Below are 22425 nucleotides of genomic sequence, written 5' to 3'. Positions count from 1 at the left end.
TCCATTGTTGAGTGGGCTTGGACCCCTAAAGTCAACGAACAATTAAAATGGGTCAGAATATTTTCTCACTTTTGATTTGCCTAAAATGCATATTGCATATATGCTTATTGATTAGCCTTTTTGAAAAGAAAAAAAAAAAAAAAAAGTGTCCATTATATTGAAATCAATGTGTTTTACAAAAATCAAAGAAAACGAGTTTATCGAGTCTATAAGAAATACGAAGTAGAAGAAATAAATTGGAATTACAAGTAGATACATAGAGCCGACAGAGCCTTTCTTTTTCTTAGATGATTTGAGATAGCTTAGAAGTACAAGTTCAATTGTTAGAAGGGATTGTATAGTGACGGAAATGCGCAAATTGTAGTGTCGAAAGCTTGTAACAGTTGAGAGAGTGATTAAATGTTGTGCGAAATATTCATCAAAAACCGTGTTGGATCAACTTTTATATCTTTAAGCTAAGGCTTCAACTTCCTCATTCCTTTTTTTTTTTTTTTTTTTTTTAGGAATTTTAGGTTTTCTCTTTTATTCTTTTTGTTTAGAATATTTACTTTTAAACTACTTCCGATTTTGTTTAGTTGCAACTTTGGAATATTTTATATCTCTCAAATAATACATTAAAGTTGCAACTACGTAGTAAAAAAAATGTAGTATTACAGTTATCACTCCGTACGGTATATTTCCACAAAATTTTATTTGTGCCCCTATTAATTTATATTCATTAATTTGCTTTTTTTTTTTTTTTTTTTTTTTTTTTTTTTACTTTGTGCTTTGAAGTCAAGCCTCATATTTATTTCTTTTTGTCCGTAACTCCTTTCTCCTTTCCACTGCCAATTTGCAGTTTCAAAAGACATTAATGGTCTAATTGGTGAGATGTACTGTAGTATCTACTTTCATTTAAATAATAAATTAAAGTATACGAAGCAGAATCTTATTCACTTTAATTTTTCTTTTATCACCGTACATAATACCAAACGCAAAGAATAAAAAGGAATGGGGGAGTACAAAGTTGAAAATTTATAACAAAAGTACACACTAGCTAGATCGGTGTAAATAAAACTTAGTTATTCTTAGGACCTGTTTTGATTGACTGAATTGAGCAGAATTAAACTGAAATGAACTAAATATTTTATGAGAGAAGGAAATTAAGAACTGAACTGAAAATAATCTGAAGAGAACAAGCCCTTAATACTTTTTTTTTTGCTTCTTATATCATTTTTTCAAAATTAAAAAAAAATGGATGATATGTTCCCGCCCCATAAACTGTGCGCATTGACCCGGTGAAAGTTAGAATTTGTTGCATACATCCGGGTGTACCGTACATCCGGGTATACAATTTGCTCATTAATTTTTAAATGAACAAAAATATTCTGCTCATTTATTGAATGAGCAAAAATTAATGAGTAAATTATCCGGGTGTACAGAACGGGCTCTCGGTGGAAGTTTGGAGATGTTGAAGATAACTTTTTAAGCTAGGGTAGGTTCTCTTCTTAAGTTGCCTTAAATTAGACAATGACATATGCTGATATGCAAACAACATCCATTTGTATAACTCCTTATACTACTAGCACAAGTATTTATTTTAGCTGTTTGCACTTTTCGTTTCTTTTACTTGTATAGTTTTGTAAATTCCAATTACGGAATACATTAAGATGTACGAAGTATATAGACAATATTGTGTATGAATATGTTCTTACAAATAAAAATTCTTGGATATTGAACGGTTGAACCAACTGAACTTATTGTAATAGGGAGTATTAAGTTGTGTTCAATTAATTAGAAGAATGTACTATATATAGACGGCGTCATGTGCTTATATTCGGATAACGAGGATCGATAGAACTACCTAATTGGCTAATTGCATGGGATTATATATTTATATAGATTACATTCAATTCAAATATAAGAAACGTAACAATAAATGGCCTGGAAGATTATATTGATGAACATACACTTTTCAAGTGTATCACTACAAAGCTAAAGCAAAGCACCAAATCAGGAACGCTTAAAGCACTTGTTGACAGCTACATTACATGCAATTCATTCTTACGTACATAATGATTTATGACATGATCAATAAGTAAATTATTAATACGAGTACTTAGTTATAAGAGTAGTATTGTATATAGGCGGCCTTGTGATTTTTAATTTTGGTGGAATGTGTTCAAGGAAGTCCGTGTCCAAGTCCTCCGCCAGCACCAGCACCTCCACCAAATCCAGCTCCGGCACCACCGCCAAGCCCACTACCGAGTCCACCGCCTCCACCACCTCCAAACCCTCCACCACCGCCTGCTCCTCCACCTAATCCACCACCAGCTCCTCCTCCGGCTCCAAACCCAGCACCGCCACCAGAACCACCGCCTAGCCCACCTCCACCACCTCCACCAAATCCTCCACCACCTCCACCTCCAAGTCCACCACCGGCTCCTCCACCAGCACCAGCACCACCTCCAAATCCAGAACCACCTCCAAGACCTGCACCGCCACCAAGTCCACCTCCACCTCCACCACCAAATCCTCCACCACCTCCACCTCCTAAGCCTCCACCGTGGTGCCTGAAAAGAAACTTCTCATCGTCATAGGAGTGAGAGGTAGCTAGCTTCCTAGCACTAGTAGTGTAAACTAGTGCACCAAGAAACAAACATAGGAAAACCTTGGAACAAGTCATCTTTTGTATTAGGTTTTTTTTTCTTTTCTAAATAGAATTTAGATGACTTGGAATGAGAAGTGGAGAGCTGCTCAAGGGGATTATATAGAGATGGATTTGACTAAAGAAACTGCGCAAGTTGCGTAGCAAAAAGGTTGGAACGGTTGAGACAGTGCTCAATAATTAATGTACAAGTTCATCTAATAACCGTGTTAGGTCAACTTTAATGCTTTCATTTACTTTATTTGATATAAAAACTTGATGAAAAAAGCTAGCAAATTCAATCTTTGGACCCGACCATAAACTTTTGGTATGTTGATCTTCCACACTTTTCTTTCACCATTCATTATCATTATTTCTTGCATGTCCATTTCAATATTATTTGTCTCATATGATGCCCGAGTTCCAAGTTTTTTTCTCATGACATATACAAGCTTCCTCCGCTTTTTGATGGTTGAGGCATAAGAATATATTTTGTAACACCTTAGAAATTCATTTCTTTTAAAATACCTGTTTTGTCCTATTTAAAGCTTTAAATAGGAAAATCTAAGACATTACAGCCGCCGTGAAAACGGCTTAGGCAACTATCAAAAACACACAGCGGAAGACTCTCCTTTAAAATATTTAAAACGACTCAACTTAAAAAGTCAACCAATAAAAGTAAAGTCAAACCAAACGAAAACAAAGACAAACCTACAACTTGGAACCATTGTAGGCCCTTAATAAAACCAAACCAAATTCAAAACCGTTGCGTTAGTCTCACAAACTATAATATCATAAAATAATTAAAGCAATAAACATATCATAAACTTATGGAAACTAGCACTCTTCACTCTTCACTCATGCCCATCATGAATATGCTTCATCACCTGAAAAGCTTCTCTCTACTTGTTTCCATTACTCTCCATTAAAAATGGGTCATCATAGGGCCAAGGTAAAGACAAGGCCAACAAACATACAAACACACAATCAGCAAAGCTGAGTACACAAGCGTAGTTAAACACACTAACATGCTTTTACCTATCAACACACAACTTACCTTGTTGCACCTATTTTCAAGCACACAACATACATCAAAACTTCTCAACTAAGTAACTAAATAATTTATTTAGTTTTGATTACGCATCAAATGGGTTTCCCTCCTAACCTGCCCCAATAAAGGGGTACTAACACAGGAGCTAACCGTGCTAGTATAAAAGAACCACTCGTAAGTGGCGGAATTTTCGCGCATAATAATAAAAGGAAAATACAGCGTCATGTACTCCCAGTAGAAGTTATGATTAAATATAAAACCCCATAACTCCTCCCATATGTTCATACTCAAGGTATATACGTTCCAAGAGTTTTGGTGCGTAATCTCTTTCACTTTATGTTATTTACATATTATTAAACTTGGTGATGACTCTCAAACCATAATCATACAATCATAATAATTATTCAAACAATTAAACACTCCAATTTAATTCTTGAATAATTAGTGACCACATAATATTTAATGTTGATTTCTTTTTAAATCTATCTCGGTGTCAAAGACACCTTAAACGCATAATGCGCCACAAATCCTATCCCTTGGTGTTAGAAACACCTTAAGTGCACTAAGGCACCAACATATAATTTATTCATCGTATACATAGACACTTACATAGCTCATTTCACATGCTTATAGCATCAATAAAAATTATATGAACCATAATAAAATTCCCTTTTAATATTCCAAACCAAATTAAACATTTAGTTTAATTAAACATGATTTCTATCATGCCATAAATAAAAGTGTGGTTCATATTCAACATGTCAAACGATTATTTCCAAATCAATAACCCTTCACAAATAAATCATGCTTCATAATTCAATCACCAATAACAACCAAACCACGATTTCCAATCATAATCTAGCATGATACTACTTGGAATTAATTAATCACATCTAGCATGCCACTATATCATCAAAGATATGCTAAGTACGCGAACTTACCTTGAATACGATCTTAATATCGCCACGACTAATAGAAATCACTCACTTCAAAGTCTCCTACAAATTAAAATCATAATAGAGCATTAAAATCCACTCTACACAAATTTCCAACAATATATACTCTTATTAAACCGCTCATAAATTAATTAAAACAAGCTGAAATTTTATTTAAAACCTCATACTTTAATCTCAATTAATGGGTAATTAAAATTCTTTAAAGAAACTTGATTTTTAGCATATTACCAAAAATTTCAGCAATATATATTAATAAAAACTTTCTACAATTATACTTTAAAACCCTTAAATTAAAAGTTTAAACCACCATAAATCATAATCCTTCAATAATCAATTATTTATGAATCTAGGGTTTCAAAATTAGGGTTTTTTTTTTAATTAGAATTAAAATCTGAAAATTAATTTGCACCATACTTAATATCAATCATCATGAAATTAACACAAAACCCTTAATTTATAATTAGATCTAAGATTTAAACAAAAATAAAAACAAAAGATTAATTTTTTTTTTTTTTTGAGAATAGGGTGGCCAGACAGCAGCCGCCAGCCGGCTGGCGCTGGTGGTGGTGGTGGTCGACGATGGTGATTCGAAAAAGGGGAAGGGGAAAAAGAAAGAAAAGAGAAAGAAAAAAAAAGGAGAAGGGAGAGAAAGTTTACCATTGGTTTTCTCCACTCTAGGCAAAGTTTAATTTGCCCAAGTGTTGAATATTTATAGCCCTTTCTCTAGAAACCCTTGTTACCTAAACTTTCCCTTTTTGTCTTTCCTAATTAAACTTTACTAAAATAAAACTTTCCTAAATTAAATTCCAACTTAATAAAATAATTAATTAAATAAAACTTTCCATTTATAAAATATTTTAAAACTTATTTAAAATTAATAATTAAAATATCATAAATAATTCATTTCAAATTATTTAAATACCCCACAAAATACTTATTTTAAATAAAATATGTATAAAAATACAGGGTATTACATTTATACTCTATCACTCCCCCTCACATGAGAGCCCGTTTGGGCTAGAAGTGTGGTGCAACATGGGCCCTCCTCATACCCAGCGCTTAATATCCCACTTGAAAGTTGGGGGTGGATGAGATTCGAACCGATGACCTTTATGTCATGCTGACTCTGATACCATGTTAGAGGACCAATTCAACCAAAAGCTTAAACTGATGGTTGAAGCTCAAGAATATGTTTTATACTCTATCAAAAATTTATAAAAATTCAAAATTACACTAAAATGAATCTATCCATCCTAATTTTTATTATTTTTCCCATTTACTTCCACTTTTTTTTTTTTTTTTTTACTTGCAACACATCACTTTGCCACACACTTTAAGGGAGATATTAGAGTAGGTAAACAAACAAACCTATTGACAAAAAATTACCATCATCAAGATGCAAGATAATTTACTATAATTTAAATGTTTGATGGAAAGTTAAAAATTAAAAGCTGAAACTAATTGTATTAATTGATTTTGACTTGATAATTGTTTTATTTAATTTGACTAACTGATTATATTAATTTATTGTATAAAAGTGTTTGATAAATAACTGATTGCTTAAAATTGTTAGAGTATGCGAAATGACCAATAACTTATGTGGGGGTATGTAAGTGGTTGAGATAGGGTTTTAGATTAGGTAGAAGTATAATATAATTTGACTTTAAGATATTGAATAACTTAAGGAAAATTTGTCAAAATAACACCACCTTTCACCGATTTTCCAAGAATAGAACGACCTTTAATTTGGATTATTCCAAAATAAAACGACCTTTGATACATATTTGCCAAAAATGAAACGTAACCGGTTGGTAACCTGCTAAATAGGTTACCAGTGACACGTGTCACAATGTCATTCGTCAATTTTTTTAACAATTTTTTTTTAAAAAAAAACCTTAAAATTGAAAAAAAAATTGAAATAAAATAAAAACCTCCCATCCTCTCCTCTCCGTTCACCGGGCCACCTTAACCCACCACCCTCACCGCCCAGTCTCTCCCTGTTGGCCCACTGTCCCACCCCCACCTCTAGCGTCGCCCCTCCACCCAGCCCTAGTAGCCAACCCTTACGTCGCAAAAAAACACCCCGACTCCCTCCCCCACTCACGAAAACCACCAAACGCCCCTTCCCCACCATGTTGTTAGGGTTTCGATGGTTTTCGTGAGTGAGGGAGGGAGATTGGTGGTTTTCGTGAGTGGGAGAAGGAGATCGGCGGTTTTCGTGAGTGAGGGAGGGAAATCAGTGATTTTCGTGAGTGGATAAGGGAGATCGGGGTGAAGGGTGGAGATGCGTCTAGGAGGAGTTGCGGTGCTTGGGGCTTGTTTTCGGCGACGAGGGGTGAAAATGGTGGCTTGGGGGTTGTTGTCGGCGATGGGGGGTGGGCTGCTAGTGGTTTTGGGGGAAGGGAGTGAGGTTGCGGTGGTTTTCAATGGGATTGGGGAAGGAGATGGTGGTTTCCAGTGGTGTTAAGGAAAGAGGTGGTGGGGCTGTGGTGGGTTGAGGACCCGACGGTGGAGCCCCGTGGAGGTCAGTGACGGCAGGGGAGGGTGTTTTTCTTTTTTTAATTTCAGTTTTTTCTTTGATTTTAATTTTTTAAAAAGTTTTTTTTTAAAAAAAAAATCATTATCATAAAGAAAAAGTTAAAATAAAATTAAACAATTTTAACCAATCATACCTGTGACATGTGGCAAATGTAACCTGTAAAACAGGTTACAAGTTTTTCGTTCTATTTTTAGCAAATGTGTATCAAAAGTCGTTTTATTTTGGAATAATCCAAAGGTCGTTCTATTCTTGGAAGACCGGTGAAAGGTGGTGTTATTTTTGACAAATTTTCCATAACTTAATGAAAAAGCTTATAAAAAGAGCTTTTTTTTTTTGGTAAAAGAGTGTATTTAGTTTAATAAGTTTTTTGAATCAAATTTCTACCAAGCTAGCTTATTTAGGGTCTGTTCACATTTACTGAACTGAACTATTGGAGCTGAACTGAACTGAGCTGAAATGAATATTTTATGAGAGAAGGAAATTAAGAGTTAAACTGAACTGAACTGAACTGATTAGAGCTAAACTGAACTGAACTCAACTGAACTGATTAGAGCTGAACTGAACTGAATTGAATTGAAATTAAGCTGAACTGAACAGGCCCTTTGTAGTCAATGAGCTAATAATTGGAGGTTGCTTTGGTTACAATAAGCTATCATGCACCCAAACACAGCCAACATATTATAATTTATTAATTCCATTATATGGTGTAAATGTGTAATTGGTTCTTAATTGGATGAAGGCAATAAGGCATAGGTGAGTGAGTCGCAGCGTCACAGTATTGGTACAAAAAAAATTTGATACAAAAACCACATATTTTGATACGAAGAAAAATTAAATTTGATACAAAAATGTGATTGCTTGGTATTGTGCGAGATTGTGGCTCTAAGACTTTAGACTTCCCCAGGCAGAAGGTATGGTGATTGCTTTGTGTCACTTTAAGTTTACAAAACAAATATACAAGTATATATTTTCAAAAGAACATGCAATATGCCAATATTTACCCTTCATTAAATATAAATCACTTATGTATGCTCTCAATAAATATAATATAATATTGTCCCTTAAATATAAATCTAGTAACTGAATGCTATTGTATAAGTAATACTAGTCTCGTGTAAATAATTCAATCAGCAAAATAATTCAAGTTCTACAAATATAACTTAATTTCACTAATAATAATTTCAATCAAGTAAAAATTATTTCTCATTTTTATACATGATCTATCAAACAGCTCGTCTTGTGTGTGGCCAGCCATACCTTGTAGCCACTTATAAATGAACAAAGTAACTCATATAAAACTGACCAAGTAACCCTTGTAATACTAATTGATTAACCCCTATAAAACTAATCGATTAAATCTATAGCACTGACGAAGTAACCCCTTTAACACTGACCAAGTAACCCCTATTACACTGATCAAGTAACCCCTATTACACTAATGAAGTAATCCCTATCACACGTTGTGGCCAACTACATATAAGACTTTGTGAATATCAAATATTAACATAAGTCATTGATACAACTAACTAATATTCTATAATTACTTTTGATGTAGGAAATTTTAACATATGATAAACATCGATGTACTTTATATAATTTCATTAGTAAAATGATATCTATTTTATGAATTAATTGTCACTTAATAATTATAAATAAAATAAAGATCATCAGTAGTAGTTTTACGACCTACAAATTAAATAAATGAATCTAGTTTGAAAAACGTTTTAAATATGATATAAAAAATAATATTATTAATTATTGAGAGTTTTATCATTTATTTTATACATATAAAATTAAATATTGGAAGCTAATTCTTGTGTGTGGCTCGTGATAGTAAGACCATATTTGTTTATATGAGTAGTGTTTATTCTTTCATATGAGTAATTAAACCCATTTATTTGTAAGGGTAACCTTATTTTATACATAAAAATAACCTCGAATCACTACACAAGTAACATAATTGATTGGAAAAAAAAAAAGTAAGTCTCATCATTTGTTCATTTGTAGTTTTTTGTTTTAACTATGAAAAAATAAGTGGACTTGTTTATATAAGTAACCTCATTTTTCCATTGTAACTAGTAACTACCATCTATCTCGATTATCTCATTTGTTTATCGTTGTAAGTTTGTAACTCTTATTGTATGTAAAATGGTCACACCATATGTCTAGCCACGAACATATAAGAATTTGTGAATCGAAAAAATTAAAACTCTAAAACAACTATTTTATAACCAAAAAAAAAAAAAAAAAAAGCTCTTTTTGAATTTCGCTTACTAATGCTTATTTCACGTCTAAATGGTATAAAATTTATTATTGAACACTTTTCAAGTGTATCACTACAAAGCTAAAGCAACCCACCAATTAGGAACACTTAAAGCACCTGTTGACTGTTACATTACATGCTATTTGCTCTTACGTACGAAACCATGCATGACATACATAATTAAAAAGTAAATTTTTAGTACAAAACCTACTTAGTATTACTTGGCTTGTGATTTAATTCTGGTGGAGTGTGTTCAAGGAAATTCATGTCCAAGTCCTCCACCAGCACCTCCACCAAATCCAGCTCCAGCACCACCACCAAGCCCACTACCGAGACCATTGCCTCCACCACCTCCCGCTCCTCCACCTAATCCACCACCCACTCCAGCTCCCCCTCCAGCTCCAAACCCAGCACCGCCACCAACACCACCCCCTCCGCCAAATCCAGCACCAAGTCCACCACCAGCTCCTCCACCAACGCCAACACCAGCACCACCACCATACCCAAAACTACCTCCAAGACAGGCACCACCTCCACCTCCACCACCGAATCCTATGCCTCCACTTTGGTGCCCGAAAAAAAACTTCTCATCATCATAGGAGTGTGAGTTAGCTAGCTTCCTAGCACTAGTAGTGTAAACTAGTGCACTAATAAACAAACATAGGAAAACCTTAGAACTTGTCATCTTTGTGTTGATTAGGGTTTCTTTATCTAAGTATGGAATCTTAAAATGATTTGGAATGAGAAATGGAAAGAGGCTTAAGGGGATTATATAGTGATGGATTTGACTATAGGGATTACGTACGCAGTTTTTATTGCCAAAAGATTGGAATCGTTGTAGTGCTCAATAATTAATTTACACGTTCATCTAATAATAATAACCGTGTTAGTTTAACTTTAATGCTTTCAGCTACTTTGTTTGACATAAAAACTAGATGAAAAAGCTAATTTAACGAATTTAATCTTTGGACCATACTTTTTGGTATGTTAATTTTTCTTCCGCACTTTTCTTTCACCTTTAATAATCATAATTTTTTTGCATGTCCATTTCAATATAAAAATTTAATTGCCTCAAATGATACCCGAATTCTAAGCTATTTTCTCATCGCAGATAGCTCATTCTGCTTAAATTCCTAGTTTTTAACTCACTTTATTTAATTTGCTTTTGCACAGTTTCTACATACATCTTTTACCATTGATATCTTTAACCAGGTATAAGTGAAAATAATGAAAAAGTTAAAATTACATTAATACAATTCTACCTAATTTTTTCCCAAGTTTTAATTAAAATATAATGAAATCTATTATATTTTGACCAGGTGAATAGTTTTTAATTATTATTATTATTATTATTATTATTATTATTATTATTATTATTATTATTTTAAGCTTAGTAAATACTAAATAGTTGTTGAGTTGAATATTTTGAAATAGAGGTAGTATATATAAACTTTTTTTCTTTTTGATAAATGAAAAGCAAACAATTAAATGCAAGAAATGAGAGATTAATATGTGTGGTTGAGAGAAATCATGGAATGGAATAAGCACATGCATTGTTTCTTTAAAAAGAATAATTTGTCTTTGTGTACAAAAAATAACTTTATAGGTTATGTGAGGGATGAAGTGGATATTGAAAATGAAAGAGTAAAAAGATAATGATAAAGTATATAAATTAATTATGAGTTTCAACTATCAACTTAAAATTTGGGTTGAATTGGTCCTTTAACATGACATATATAAGGGCCGGTGTGAGAAAAAGATCACGGGTTCATGCGATAAATAATTTATATCTAAATCTATCTTAGGCTTCAATTATTAGTTTAAACTTTTAGTTAAGTTGGTTCTCTAACAGATAACGAACCTAACATCCAGGCAAGTAGTTGCTTGCTTTTTTGCTGAAATGTCAATTATTACTTATATAATTGGCATTTGATTTGAGACGCCCAAAAGAAAACTTATTAGAGCTATATTTTCTTTAATAAGATAAAATATTGTAGTTTATTAATTCCATTCTAGGGTGTAAAGTGTACTGTAATTGGTGCTTAATTGGATGAAGGCATAGGTATGGCGTGACAGTTTTTGTGTCACGCTAAATTTACATAACAAATATAAGCATTTTCAAAAGAGCATGCAATGCCTATATATGTCAATATTAATTACCTTTTATTAAATATAAATCACCTCACTCTCAACAATAAAACTTGTCACTTGAACCAACTAATTTTGTTTGGCATTATTTTGTTTGGCATTAGGAAAAATTAAAAAGAATAATCCCACCTATGGCACATTTTCTCAAAATAATCCCACCTTTGTGCATTGCAGAAATAATCCCACCTTTATACCCTATATTCTTAAAATGAGCCTTTTTACCTTCAACTTGTAAAATAGGTTAAATTTTTATTTTTTTTTAATTTTTCTTTAATTTTCTCTAATCTTCTTTTTCCACCTCATCCCTTTCATTCAACCACCATGACAGTCATCCATCACTACCAAACATACCACCTTTCCACCATCACCACCAAACTGACCACCTCCCCGCCCCGCCACCTAAGCCACCCCCACCCAAATCCCAAAACTCTCCTAAACAGCCACCATCCCCACCCCCTACCTGATCTCAACCGCCATCATAGCAGCGCGTATAGAGATTGAAAAGATGAGATCTTAACCGCCATTAATTCCGTTCCGGTTAAGCTCCGAGGTTTCAAAACGGCAACCGCGTTTCGTAACTAATTCTCAATTTTCGATGCCATTTTTCCGTCTTTGTTGTTATTCCATGGATCATTGCTCTGTTTTCCAAGCAATTCAACGGCGAAATTTGACAATTTTTGGTGATTCACCTTCAATTTCAACTCCAAAATCGGTTCTCTGCTAAAATTGAAAATTCTCTGTCAAAGGCTCCTTCTCATTTAAAGTAACCACTGGACCGCCTTCTGGAGCCTTTAGACCCGTCGGCGAGATAATCGAGAAAGAGGGAAGGGGGAAAGAGAAAGAAATCGGGAAGGGGAAAGAGAAGGAAATTGGGAAAGAGGGAAGGGGGAAGGAGAAGGAATCGGGGAAGAGGGAGGGAGGGTGGCTGCCATGTCCAACAGGGGAGGGAATCGGAGAAGAGGTGGGTCCGGCTGGGGAAGATTCCGGCGTGCTGCTGATCCAGCAAGGGAGGAGAGCTCCGACAAGGAGCAGGGGAAGGAAGGGGAAAGTTTTTGTATATTTTGTTATCTAATTTTTTTTAAAACAAATCAAAAAGTGACACGTGGCAGTCACCTCCTAAAACCGGTTGTTAATTTCTCAAACAAGTAAAAGGCTCATTTTAAGAATATATGGTATAAAGGTGGGATTATTTCTGGAATACGCAAAGGTGGGATTGTTTTGAGAAAATGTGCCAAAGGTGAGATTATTAATTTCAATTTTTCCAAAACCAAAAACAAGAAACAAGAAAAAGGAGGTTTCACTTTTTAGTTGTTAGTTTTCAAAATTATCATGATTTTAACAAGTTTAACTAATTTTTGATTTATTATATGACAAGTATCATATGAATTTGAAAAACAAAAAAAAAACTGAAAATCACAGTAGTCAAGCTATTAGCTTAGCTTAAATAACATTGGTACAAGTAACTAGTCACACGTAAATTGTTTAATTATATATATCGACCTCTTTGTATATATATCAATATATATTTTGTCTTTTAGGTGTTCCATTTTTTGTATAAGCAACAATATAATTAACTGTCTTATTAAGATTGAGTTATAAACCACCCCCCCCCCCCCTCCGTTCTTTATCTTTCTACTTACTTTCCGTGTTAAATTGTTCTTTTTTTTTATTTTTTTTTTATTTTCTTACTTCACTTTATTCTATTTATAGCATACCTTTTCACCATTTTACTCCTTTAATCCACAATACTTACACTTTTTTATCCTCTCTTTTACTTTATTCGCCTTTTTCTTATACAAATCCACCTTTTACATTCTCTCTCTTACTACTTATGATATTTTATTATATTGCACCCACCCACATTCTTTAATAATTGCATAAATTGCGTATCTATAGTAACTGGGTATAATATACGAGAATGAAGTAGTTGTTAGAGATATGAGATATCGGAAAATATATGTGTCATGTTTATTGATCTTATTAGTATATTAATATATTTAAGTTTATTTATGTTAAGATAATTTTTAGTGAAGATATGTCGTTAAAATATATAGTACTCCCTCCGTCCCATAATATAGTTCTTGTTTGTGTTTTTTCACGATATTTAAGAAATAATAGGAGAAAGTGGATAAAGTACATTAATAAAAATGTAAAGTACAATTATGGACAAAAGTTAGTGAGAGAAAGTAGAAAAAAATACAATACATGTGCAAAATTCAAGGGTAAATTAAGAAGTACAATGAATAAAATTAAAAAAGTGGGGGTATAATAATCTTTACATACTAACCAAAAACAGAAACAGGAACAACATTATGGTTCTCCAAAATAGGAAAACAAGAACTATATTATGGGATGGAGGAAGTATATCTTTTAGGAAAATGGTTTCCTATCTTATGAGCGTAGATTTTGTATAAATACCACAAGTCAACATATTGATGAATAATAACCAGCAATACAAAGCCATTCTATAATTATCTCTTTCCTCCTAATTTGTCAGTAGTACATACATAACACTATACTTAATTTTTGAATTATAATTATTCTTTATACAATAATTGTTGATCAAACATAAGAATGTAGTCTTATTCCATTTGTTGCAATGACAACTAAGGTCATGGTACAACTTTGAGCAACCACAACTAAAATTGGAATCTGATTAATTGAAATAGCTAGTGTACTAATTTAACATTCATATTTTATAAGAACAATGGTTTCTATAGTGGGGATACAATAATTGTGATTATGATTAATTGCTACAGTTTTAATTTGAGTTTCCTCCTACTTTGGCCGACTTTGATGGCGCTAGGTAGAACATAAATCAGACAGAGTACACTTATTTAATGCCATAAATGGTAAATTCAACTTCTCCATAAATATTAAAAAGGCATAAAATTGATGAGAGTTGAGTTTGATAGGTGAAATAGTTTTACCAAATACTACGAGTAGTACTTGTATTTTATAGGTCCACTAGTTGAATAATGTGGTTTCTACTTTTTAGGCTTTTTAAGTCGGTAGTTTAGAACATTATTGCTCATATAATTGCTATTACTTCTAATGAGAATTAAAACTGTATATGAGATTTTTTTAGGGGAACTTATGTAGTTTTTTATTAAACAAAAATATGATCAAAAAGTGTGTTCAAGCTAGAGACGGTGAAAAAACAAATAGAACATAAAAATAAAATTGGAGACACTTAATTATAAATTTTGAATTATTTTACATTCGATGTTACCAAAACATATTCTATCAAATAGTATTTATAATTTCATACATATACATGCAATTAAAGAGTGAAAGATAAGTCAAGTGGTTAGAGTTTTCCTTCCGATGTTAAGAGTTGTAATCCTAAAATGCTGAATTATGATGGCCTCAATTATTTATTTATTATTTTACAGTGGTGGCCTGGATTTAAGGTGAAATTTTGTGAAATTTCGTCAAGCAAACTTCTAGTTTTTTTTGGAATGTTTTAACTTATCCGGATGCATTTGATGCAACATTTCTCACTTTAACAAGATAGGCTTTTCAAGGGTCCAAATATTTATACTACATACTTCCTCTGTCTTTTTATACTCGTAACACATCTTTTATCACGTTTATCGATGAGGTGATTAAATTAGGTAAACGAATGAATTAAGCTATGAAATTTAAACCATAGCAACTTATCTCATTCTTCCTATAGGTATTAAAATTTTGTAAATTAATTTATCCGTTTACCTAGTCTAATATCTTTCTTAACATGCGTGCCAAAGGGGTGTGTTGCAACTAAATAAAAACGGAGGAAGTATATCTTATAGCACAACAGAGGTTGTAAGTAAGAATTATAAGAAGATAAAATTAAGTATGGATCCAAATTTTTTTTTTGCTCTTCATCAAAAATAAGTTGTAGTTTTGAATTTAATTGTTATATTATAATCTAATTTGGTTTGACTAAGCATTGATTGGTATTTTTACACTAATAACTTTTGTATACATCCGTATAGTAATTTACTGTACATCGGGGTCACTTTTATCAAATTTAGGGTCACTTTTACCATTTTTTGAGTAACTTTTATCAATAAAGTATAAATATTTTGTAACTTTTATTCATGTCAAGGTTACTTTTATTCATATTAGGGTAATTTTTGCTCATTTTAGGGTAACTTTATAACGGATGTACAATACTTTAATTATTGTACATCCGATTTATTTAAAAGTTTGTCAGAAGTAAAATCATCAAGTGACATCCTGTGATATTCTCTCTTAATGCAAAAATTCACTAATCACTATATATAATTCTCATAATCTTTTATTAATAAAACTCAATCAACAGTTTTATTCTGATTTGAATATTTTGATCAGCTCCAATAAGGGTCTATTCATATTTACTGAGCTGAATTGAACTGAACTGATTGGAGCTGAACTAAACTGAACTGAATAGTGCTTAAATGAATAGTTTATGAGAGAAGGAAATTAGGAGTTGAATTGAACTGAATTGATTGGAGCTGAATTGAATTGAACTGAAATTAAGCTGAAGTGAACAGACCCTAAGAATAATGAATAAGCAATAATTTTTTTTTATTTTTGAAAAAAAGGTTAGTTGAAGAGAACAAATTTGGAGGATGGAAGCGATTATGGGCAATGTTGTCCGTTTGCCCATAGTAAGGCGACATATAATCCAGGGAGTTAAGCTCAAATTACAATTTTTAATCATTCTTTATTTTACATTAAGATCAAACAACCATCTATACCGTACACTAAAAAACTAAACTCCATATACTTGAGCAAATTTCAGAAGCAATGAGATCTTCCCACCACACTTGGAACAACCCCTACCCAAACTCTCATAGAGGATTCGTGAGGTTTAAGGTGAGCCATAAATGTGCTACACATTTAAAAAAAAAAAAAAAAAAAAAAAAAAAAAAAAAAATTTATAACTAGTAGATATTTAAAAACTAACTTCAATTCATTTCTCTCTTTTGTTGATTTTATTTCCTTTTGTATAGTTTTCTATGCACAAATTTAAGCGTCGATATCTTTATCTATATATTATACAGTAATAAATTTATAAAAAGTAGATATTCAAACATTATGAGTCTGTTCACATTTACTGAACTGAACTGATTGGAGCTGAACTGAACTGAGTAGAGCTGAACTGAACCGAACTGAACTGAACTAAACTGAATTGAACTGATTGGAGCTGAATTGAACTAAACTGAATTGAAATTAAGTTGAAGTGAACATGCCCATGCCCTATATATTGAGACAAATTTCACAAGATTTCATGTAAAAATGTTTTTTCTTATAGATAATAAATATTCCTCATGTTTAAAGTTTTTCTCTTTTCGAAATATAAAGTCCAAAACCTAACTAACCAAAAAGATATTACAATTAAATAAAAATATAGTCAAACCTAATTATGCGAATGACTCCAAAGTCAAAACACTACAATAAAAAGGAGGAGGTGCAAAGCACTCAATTAATTAATTTGAACTTTTTTTTATGGGCCTAGTCTAGAAACATCTCATTATTGACCCAATCCTTTCACTTCTTACTTGGTTGGAAAGTAATCATAAGAGGGCCCAATTGGAGACATAACATTATTGGGCCTATTAATTAAGTCGGCCCTTGTTGTTGACTTTATTTACTCTGTTAAAATTATCTAATTCCTAAAAACATTATCCACAAATATATCACCAAAAAATAAACAATACAGTTGAGGTCGTTATTCTTCCTCTATGAGTTGCATTCATTGTTCATCTCCACCTTTTCATTTGCAAAAACAAAGGCATAATGCTAAAATACCTACCAATTTATTTGGGAAATTTTCAACAAAAAGGCATGACAATGTTAATATTTTAAAAGTTGGTGTTTTTTCTATGAATAATTTTGAGGCTTTTCCTACTTGTATCACCCTTGCTGTTGCTAAACCTGCTGATACTGAAGTTTTGTTGAAAACGAGGTATGGTTTTATTTCATATTTTATTGCGTATTTGTAATTGAGGAATTATTTGGTGAGCCATGGTTGGATTATGGCTTGTTTGGTTGGCAATAATAAATTTATGTGTAGTTATTAAGTGATAACCAAGTTTTATACAAATGACATTTGACATGAAAAGTTTGATAAATTACACGCGATTATATTACCATTACTCTCGTTTATCACCACCTATTATAAAATGATTATGATTGATAATGAAAGTGAGTTGCTTGTGATATGTAATCATGTTACTATTACTTCCTCAGTTTCACAGTATTAGGTACTCGAGCTTTGTGATAACAAATTTGAATACAAACTTATTTTTTGGAAGCATACCTATAATTGTGGCCTTCGGGTTTTAATGTTGCTCATTCAATTTGCAGTGCAGTGCTGATATTTTTCTACTTGTTAGCCAATTTTGTGGTGCCACAATTTATCACCAAAAGTTTTGAGGACAAAGCTAATGAAAACGAGAAGCCCAGCAGCTTGGACTCTGTGGATGAGGCAAAAACGAGCTCAACAAGGAAGCGGGGTTTCGATAGCACCAAACCGAAATAAGCATATCCTTTTACATGCTCTAATCTATAAGCAATAGCACGTTTGTTTCGCTGTTACTCATTCGGAAGATATTACTTAAGATTTGTATGGCAGTGACGAGAGTAATTCAGAATAAGTGCAAGAACAAACAAATTGCTGCTAATTCTTGAATACCAAAATTATTTTCCATTTCTATAGTGTTCTGTACGACTGTACCTGAACACAAAAAATAATTACAATATTGTCCATGGAAATTTGAATGGACTGATAACTATATCTAATTTACAATTTGATTATAATTTATATAAGCAAATATTCAAACAACTGTCCAATCATTTTCATCTGAAACAGATGAGTTGTTGGCTGGGGGTTGTGTGTTTTCGGGTTTAGGAGGCTTCTTTGAAAACAATGTCGATCTACTATCAAAAAAATTCGAAAATGGTTGGCGGGCTGGAGCCTCTTCCGCACTATTATTCTCATCTGAGGATGATTTTTTTGACCTGTTTTTACGACCAAAAATTTGGCTTAACTTCTTAAACCGGGGTTTTGGTTCCTCTGGGGCAACATTTGCATCTTCTGACTGCTTCACAGCTTTCATGACATCGTCTGGCCGAAGAAATATTGCTTCCACTGTTTCGTAAACCTGCACAAGGCAAGAACATAGAGATACATATTAGCTTATGTCATAGTAGTAAAGCACAAATGGAATAATGCAGTTTTATGAACCTTTATGATACCTTAACTCTTTCAACTCTGATGACATACTATTTGTTGCATTGTAAGGAATAACTTACATAGAGAACATACATGAAAATTTTCAATTCAATTTTTAGGGGGAAAATAAAAATCTAATAAACTACGCCTATTTTCATATTGAATAAAGATGAAAGTATTATTAGATCTATACAGCGTGACAGCATTGAGGCAAGTACAGAACCAGCAATTGGGTATGAATGACAAATTCAAGACTAGTACTTCGTATAATACTTTGTATTCACTTTACTGGAAGATCTACCTGGCAAATATCGTCAATTTTTTCCATCCAAGCATCACCTTGAAATGAAGCAACTACAAATTCTTTACACTCAGAGAACAGTTTTGCTACATTTTCATCTGTTGAAAGCTTAGCCTCAGCAAGCACAAATCCTAAACAAAGCTGAAACCAAAGAAAAACACAGGTGAAATATCGTCCACAACTTAGTGAATGGAGATGAATAAAACATAATATAGATATAGAACTTACCAGTGACCGAAATAACTGGCCAAATAGCTCAGATGGAGTAATGTTCTCCAATACACTCAGCACACCTTCCCTACAGAATGCCCAGATTTTCAAGTTAGTATTAGGCAAAGTCATAAGCGGCATCTGGTGCATTATTCTATAAACTTACACTGCCAAATCCTCGTCAAATAACGGTGCTTGTCTAACCGCAGGCACAGACTTGGCAGCTTCCCAAAGTTCTAGCCATAAATTACCTAAAAAACAAGGGATCAAAAAGGCTTTTCCACAAAACTGGTTTTTGACAGCTACAGAACAACTTCTAGAATCAATTCTTTTCGAACTAACAGTGCCAAAATACAAGCAGAACTGTGTGCCATCTCAATTCTCAGACATACAGAGATTGAATATTATAATGGTAAAGAAGAGAAAATATCATTGCATTACGACCTCTAGCAGAGAACTCTAAAGCAAAAGAATTAACAGCTTCATCCACTATAAACAACTCCATAAAGTGCAACTACCAGATAGGGCTGCATCAAATAGCTGTATAACCTAGTAGGCGACCTTATCACCTAAAACTTCATGTATAATGGTTTTTTTAATAAGACATTCTAAATAAATGCTGAGCAGCCAAGACCTGTTGGTTAGACAGCACATCTGGAGCCTTCCAAGTGTTCCAGCACATACATCCAGAATCTAATGCAGGGGTGCTTCAATCCCATGATGGCCATGATACAAGTAAAAAGCACAACATACTAGGGAAAGAACAAGTAATTATTACGCAAAATATGGTGGAGAATTCAGGGATGGGAGCTAATTCAGCATGGGCCAAAATGGTCATTACGTGGCAAGAAGCATTTACTCCCTCAGTCCCATGTGATACTTGTTCTTTGACTAATCTCATTTCATTGTCCTTTGGGATAATATGTGTGTTTACCCATATTTGACTAGTCTAAATTTTTTACTATACTACACACTTGATTTCTGTCCACAGTGCTAACAAAAGATAATATGTCCAGGTGACAAGCTAACCTTCTTTCTGCATACGTCTACTTAATCGACCTCTGGAAGACGTTGAATCACCTCCACATGTACTTGCATCAGAGTCATTGCCAGATTCGTTTTCTGTCCAATCAGGAGGAGAGTGCCACCTTACAAAGTCCTCAAGAATACATCCAGGATTTGCAGCCTGACAAAGGTTTAGTAGCAAAATTTAGCAGCAGTTATAAACGGAGACTATTAACCCTGACAAATGAGAAGAAAAAACAGGATATGTAGTCTTTTTCTCAAGCAGTGGACACACCTTAAAAGCTTGCATATCAGACAAAAGCTGGGAACAACCAGCACCAACACTGCAAATCAGCAATAAACAAGCTGTCATTAAACTGATACAACACAAACCAATCATATTTTAACAGTTACAGATATAGATCAAATAGATAATGTCATATTGCCCAAGGCGCCACCCCCGCCCCCCCCCCCCCCCCCCCCCCCCCCCAAAAAAAAAAAAAAAAACAAAAAAGAAAAAATATGATCCAAACTAGCTTACTTCCATATCTGTGATGACTGAAGCCCAATGATGGTTTCATAATAAGGTGACCCAATTCAAGTTTTCATCCCATTCAATAAGGAGAATTGCAACGGTGCTTAAGCCAATTTATCAACAATAGATAGACTAATCCTAGTTTTATCAACTAGAATAATGGGACTTCAGAAACTCTCAATAAAGGTATACATAGGTGGGAGACTTCGATGAATCATAGGCATAGACATGAGGAAGACTTGGCAAAGCTCCTGTTTCATGGAGGACCCAAATTCTGAGCCAGGCTTCACCGCTTCAGTAGAGCATGACAACTTTGCATGAATTGCTTCGGTTGATTTTAGTTTTATATTTTTTGACCTAACTTACAACTTTCCTATGTCAAAAAACTCAAGCTTGACAGCAAGATAGAGATGACAATTCACAATATCAACTGCAAAATGTTAGTAATGCTAACCTCCCTGTTCGGAGAACAAACTCTTCAGCTTCTCGGGCTAGATCCTCCGTTAGCAATGGTCCTTCCTGCAGAAGCACATAATAACTCAGAAACAGAAACAAGAAGGAAACATCACATACACAGTATATTGAACAAACCTGCGTCAACGGAGCATACACATGTTCTCCTGTTTCCAACAATGTCAAATTTTCAGCCTGATGACTGACTCCCAACCGTACAATAAGATCCCCATTGTTTGTTTTGGCATACAAAAAGGAACCTGAAGTTATTCTTTCAACCGAGGAAGGCACTCCATCAGCATCACAACCAGCTTCACTGATTAATGACTCCAATGAGTCGGTAGCAATAGCACGACGTTTTTTTCTAGAAAGACAACAATTCATAAGTTGCATTTGCTGATAGAGCAGACATAAACTTAAATCTGGTACTTCATTCAGAGGAATTCCAGGTATATATAGCTCTTCCATCCAAAGTCTTCTGAGCTGCACATTTAGAAAATATGTTAAATTTAACAAGGTCTTAATTTATCTTATGATGCAATAGGAAGCACAACATTGTAGTTTAAATCTAATGAAAAAAATAGTAAGACACAGAGAGTCGGGAAAATGCATTTAGGCGATTTACCTACAAGTGGATACAGACATTAAACAGGAAACACTTGAATGCATTAGAACATAGTAATGGATGCAAGGTTTTAAAAACATTATTGGGAAATTCTCAACAGTGACCCTCAATTTGTGTAACACTTAAATGGTGACCTCCCATATTTTTTATTATACAAAATGACCCTAATTAAGAATTTTATCCCAATTATAACCTTATTTCATTAAATAGTTAATTAAAATAAACTATAGTTAGTTTTTTATTTTGTTTTAAAAAAAAAAAAAACTACTAACCAGCCATCCACACCACAACCTCCACCAGTCAGCCACCCGTTCCCCTCACCCTTCGCTACGCCGGCGCCCAGTCTTAGTCTTCCCTCAACCACTGGCGACCCTAAACCATAGGAGCACCGCTGTCTAAAGCTCTAAAATCAAAACCCCCAAATTCCCTCCCTCGAAAAACTCAACTCTCTTTTTCCATTCTCCATTGAAACAGGAAAGCTTGAGCAACCCATCAATGGCGGGATT

At 33.4% G+C, this 22425-nt stretch overlaps 2 protein-coding genes across 2 annotated transcripts in view; both read right to left on the bottom strand.

The window, feature by feature from the left end:
* Positions 1–1909: 1909 nt before the first annotated feature.
* On the bottom strand, positions 1910–10160 carry LOC145576907 (uncharacterized). Its single transcript, XM_081634606.1, has 2 exons — positions 9718–10160; positions 1910–2538 (listed from the first exon to the last, which is right to left on the bottom strand). The coding sequence occupies exons 1-2, from the start codon at positions 10118–10120 to the stop codon at positions 2162–2164; spliced, it is 780 nt and encodes a 259-aa protein (XP_081490732.1). The 5' UTR covers positions 10121–10160; the 3' UTR covers positions 1910–2161.
* Positions 10161–17923: 7763 nt separating this feature from the next.
* LOC145575737 (uncharacterized) overlaps positions 17924–22425 on the bottom strand; it is an 8089-nt gene continuing 3587 nt past the window's right edge. The window contains exons 7-14 of the mRNA XM_081633550.1: positions 21433–21777; positions 21296–21360; positions 20602–20650; positions 20331–20487; positions 19468–19552; positions 19320–19389; positions 19092–19232; positions 17924–18719 (exon numbers count right to left, since the gene is read on the bottom strand). Coding sequence (XP_081489676.1) covers positions 18393–18719; positions 19092–19232; positions 19320–19389; positions 19468–19552; positions 20331–20487; positions 20602–20650; positions 21296–21360; positions 21433–21777 — 1239 coding nt within the window. The 3' untranslated portion in view covers positions 17924–18392. The remainder of the gene's footprint in view (positions 18720–19091; positions 19233–19319; positions 19390–19467; positions 19553–20330; positions 20488–20601; positions 20651–21295; positions 21361–21432; positions 21778–22425) is intronic.

This window comes from Chenopodium album, chromosome 13 (genome assembly GCF_948465745.1).
Source record: "Chenopodium album chromosome 13, dcCheAlbu1.1, whole genome shotgun sequence".
NCBI classification, from domain to species: Eukaryota; Viridiplantae; Streptophyta; class Magnoliopsida; order Caryophyllales; family Amaranthaceae; genus Chenopodium; species Chenopodium album.
This window is presented reverse-complemented; position numbering and strand designations above follow the sequence as displayed.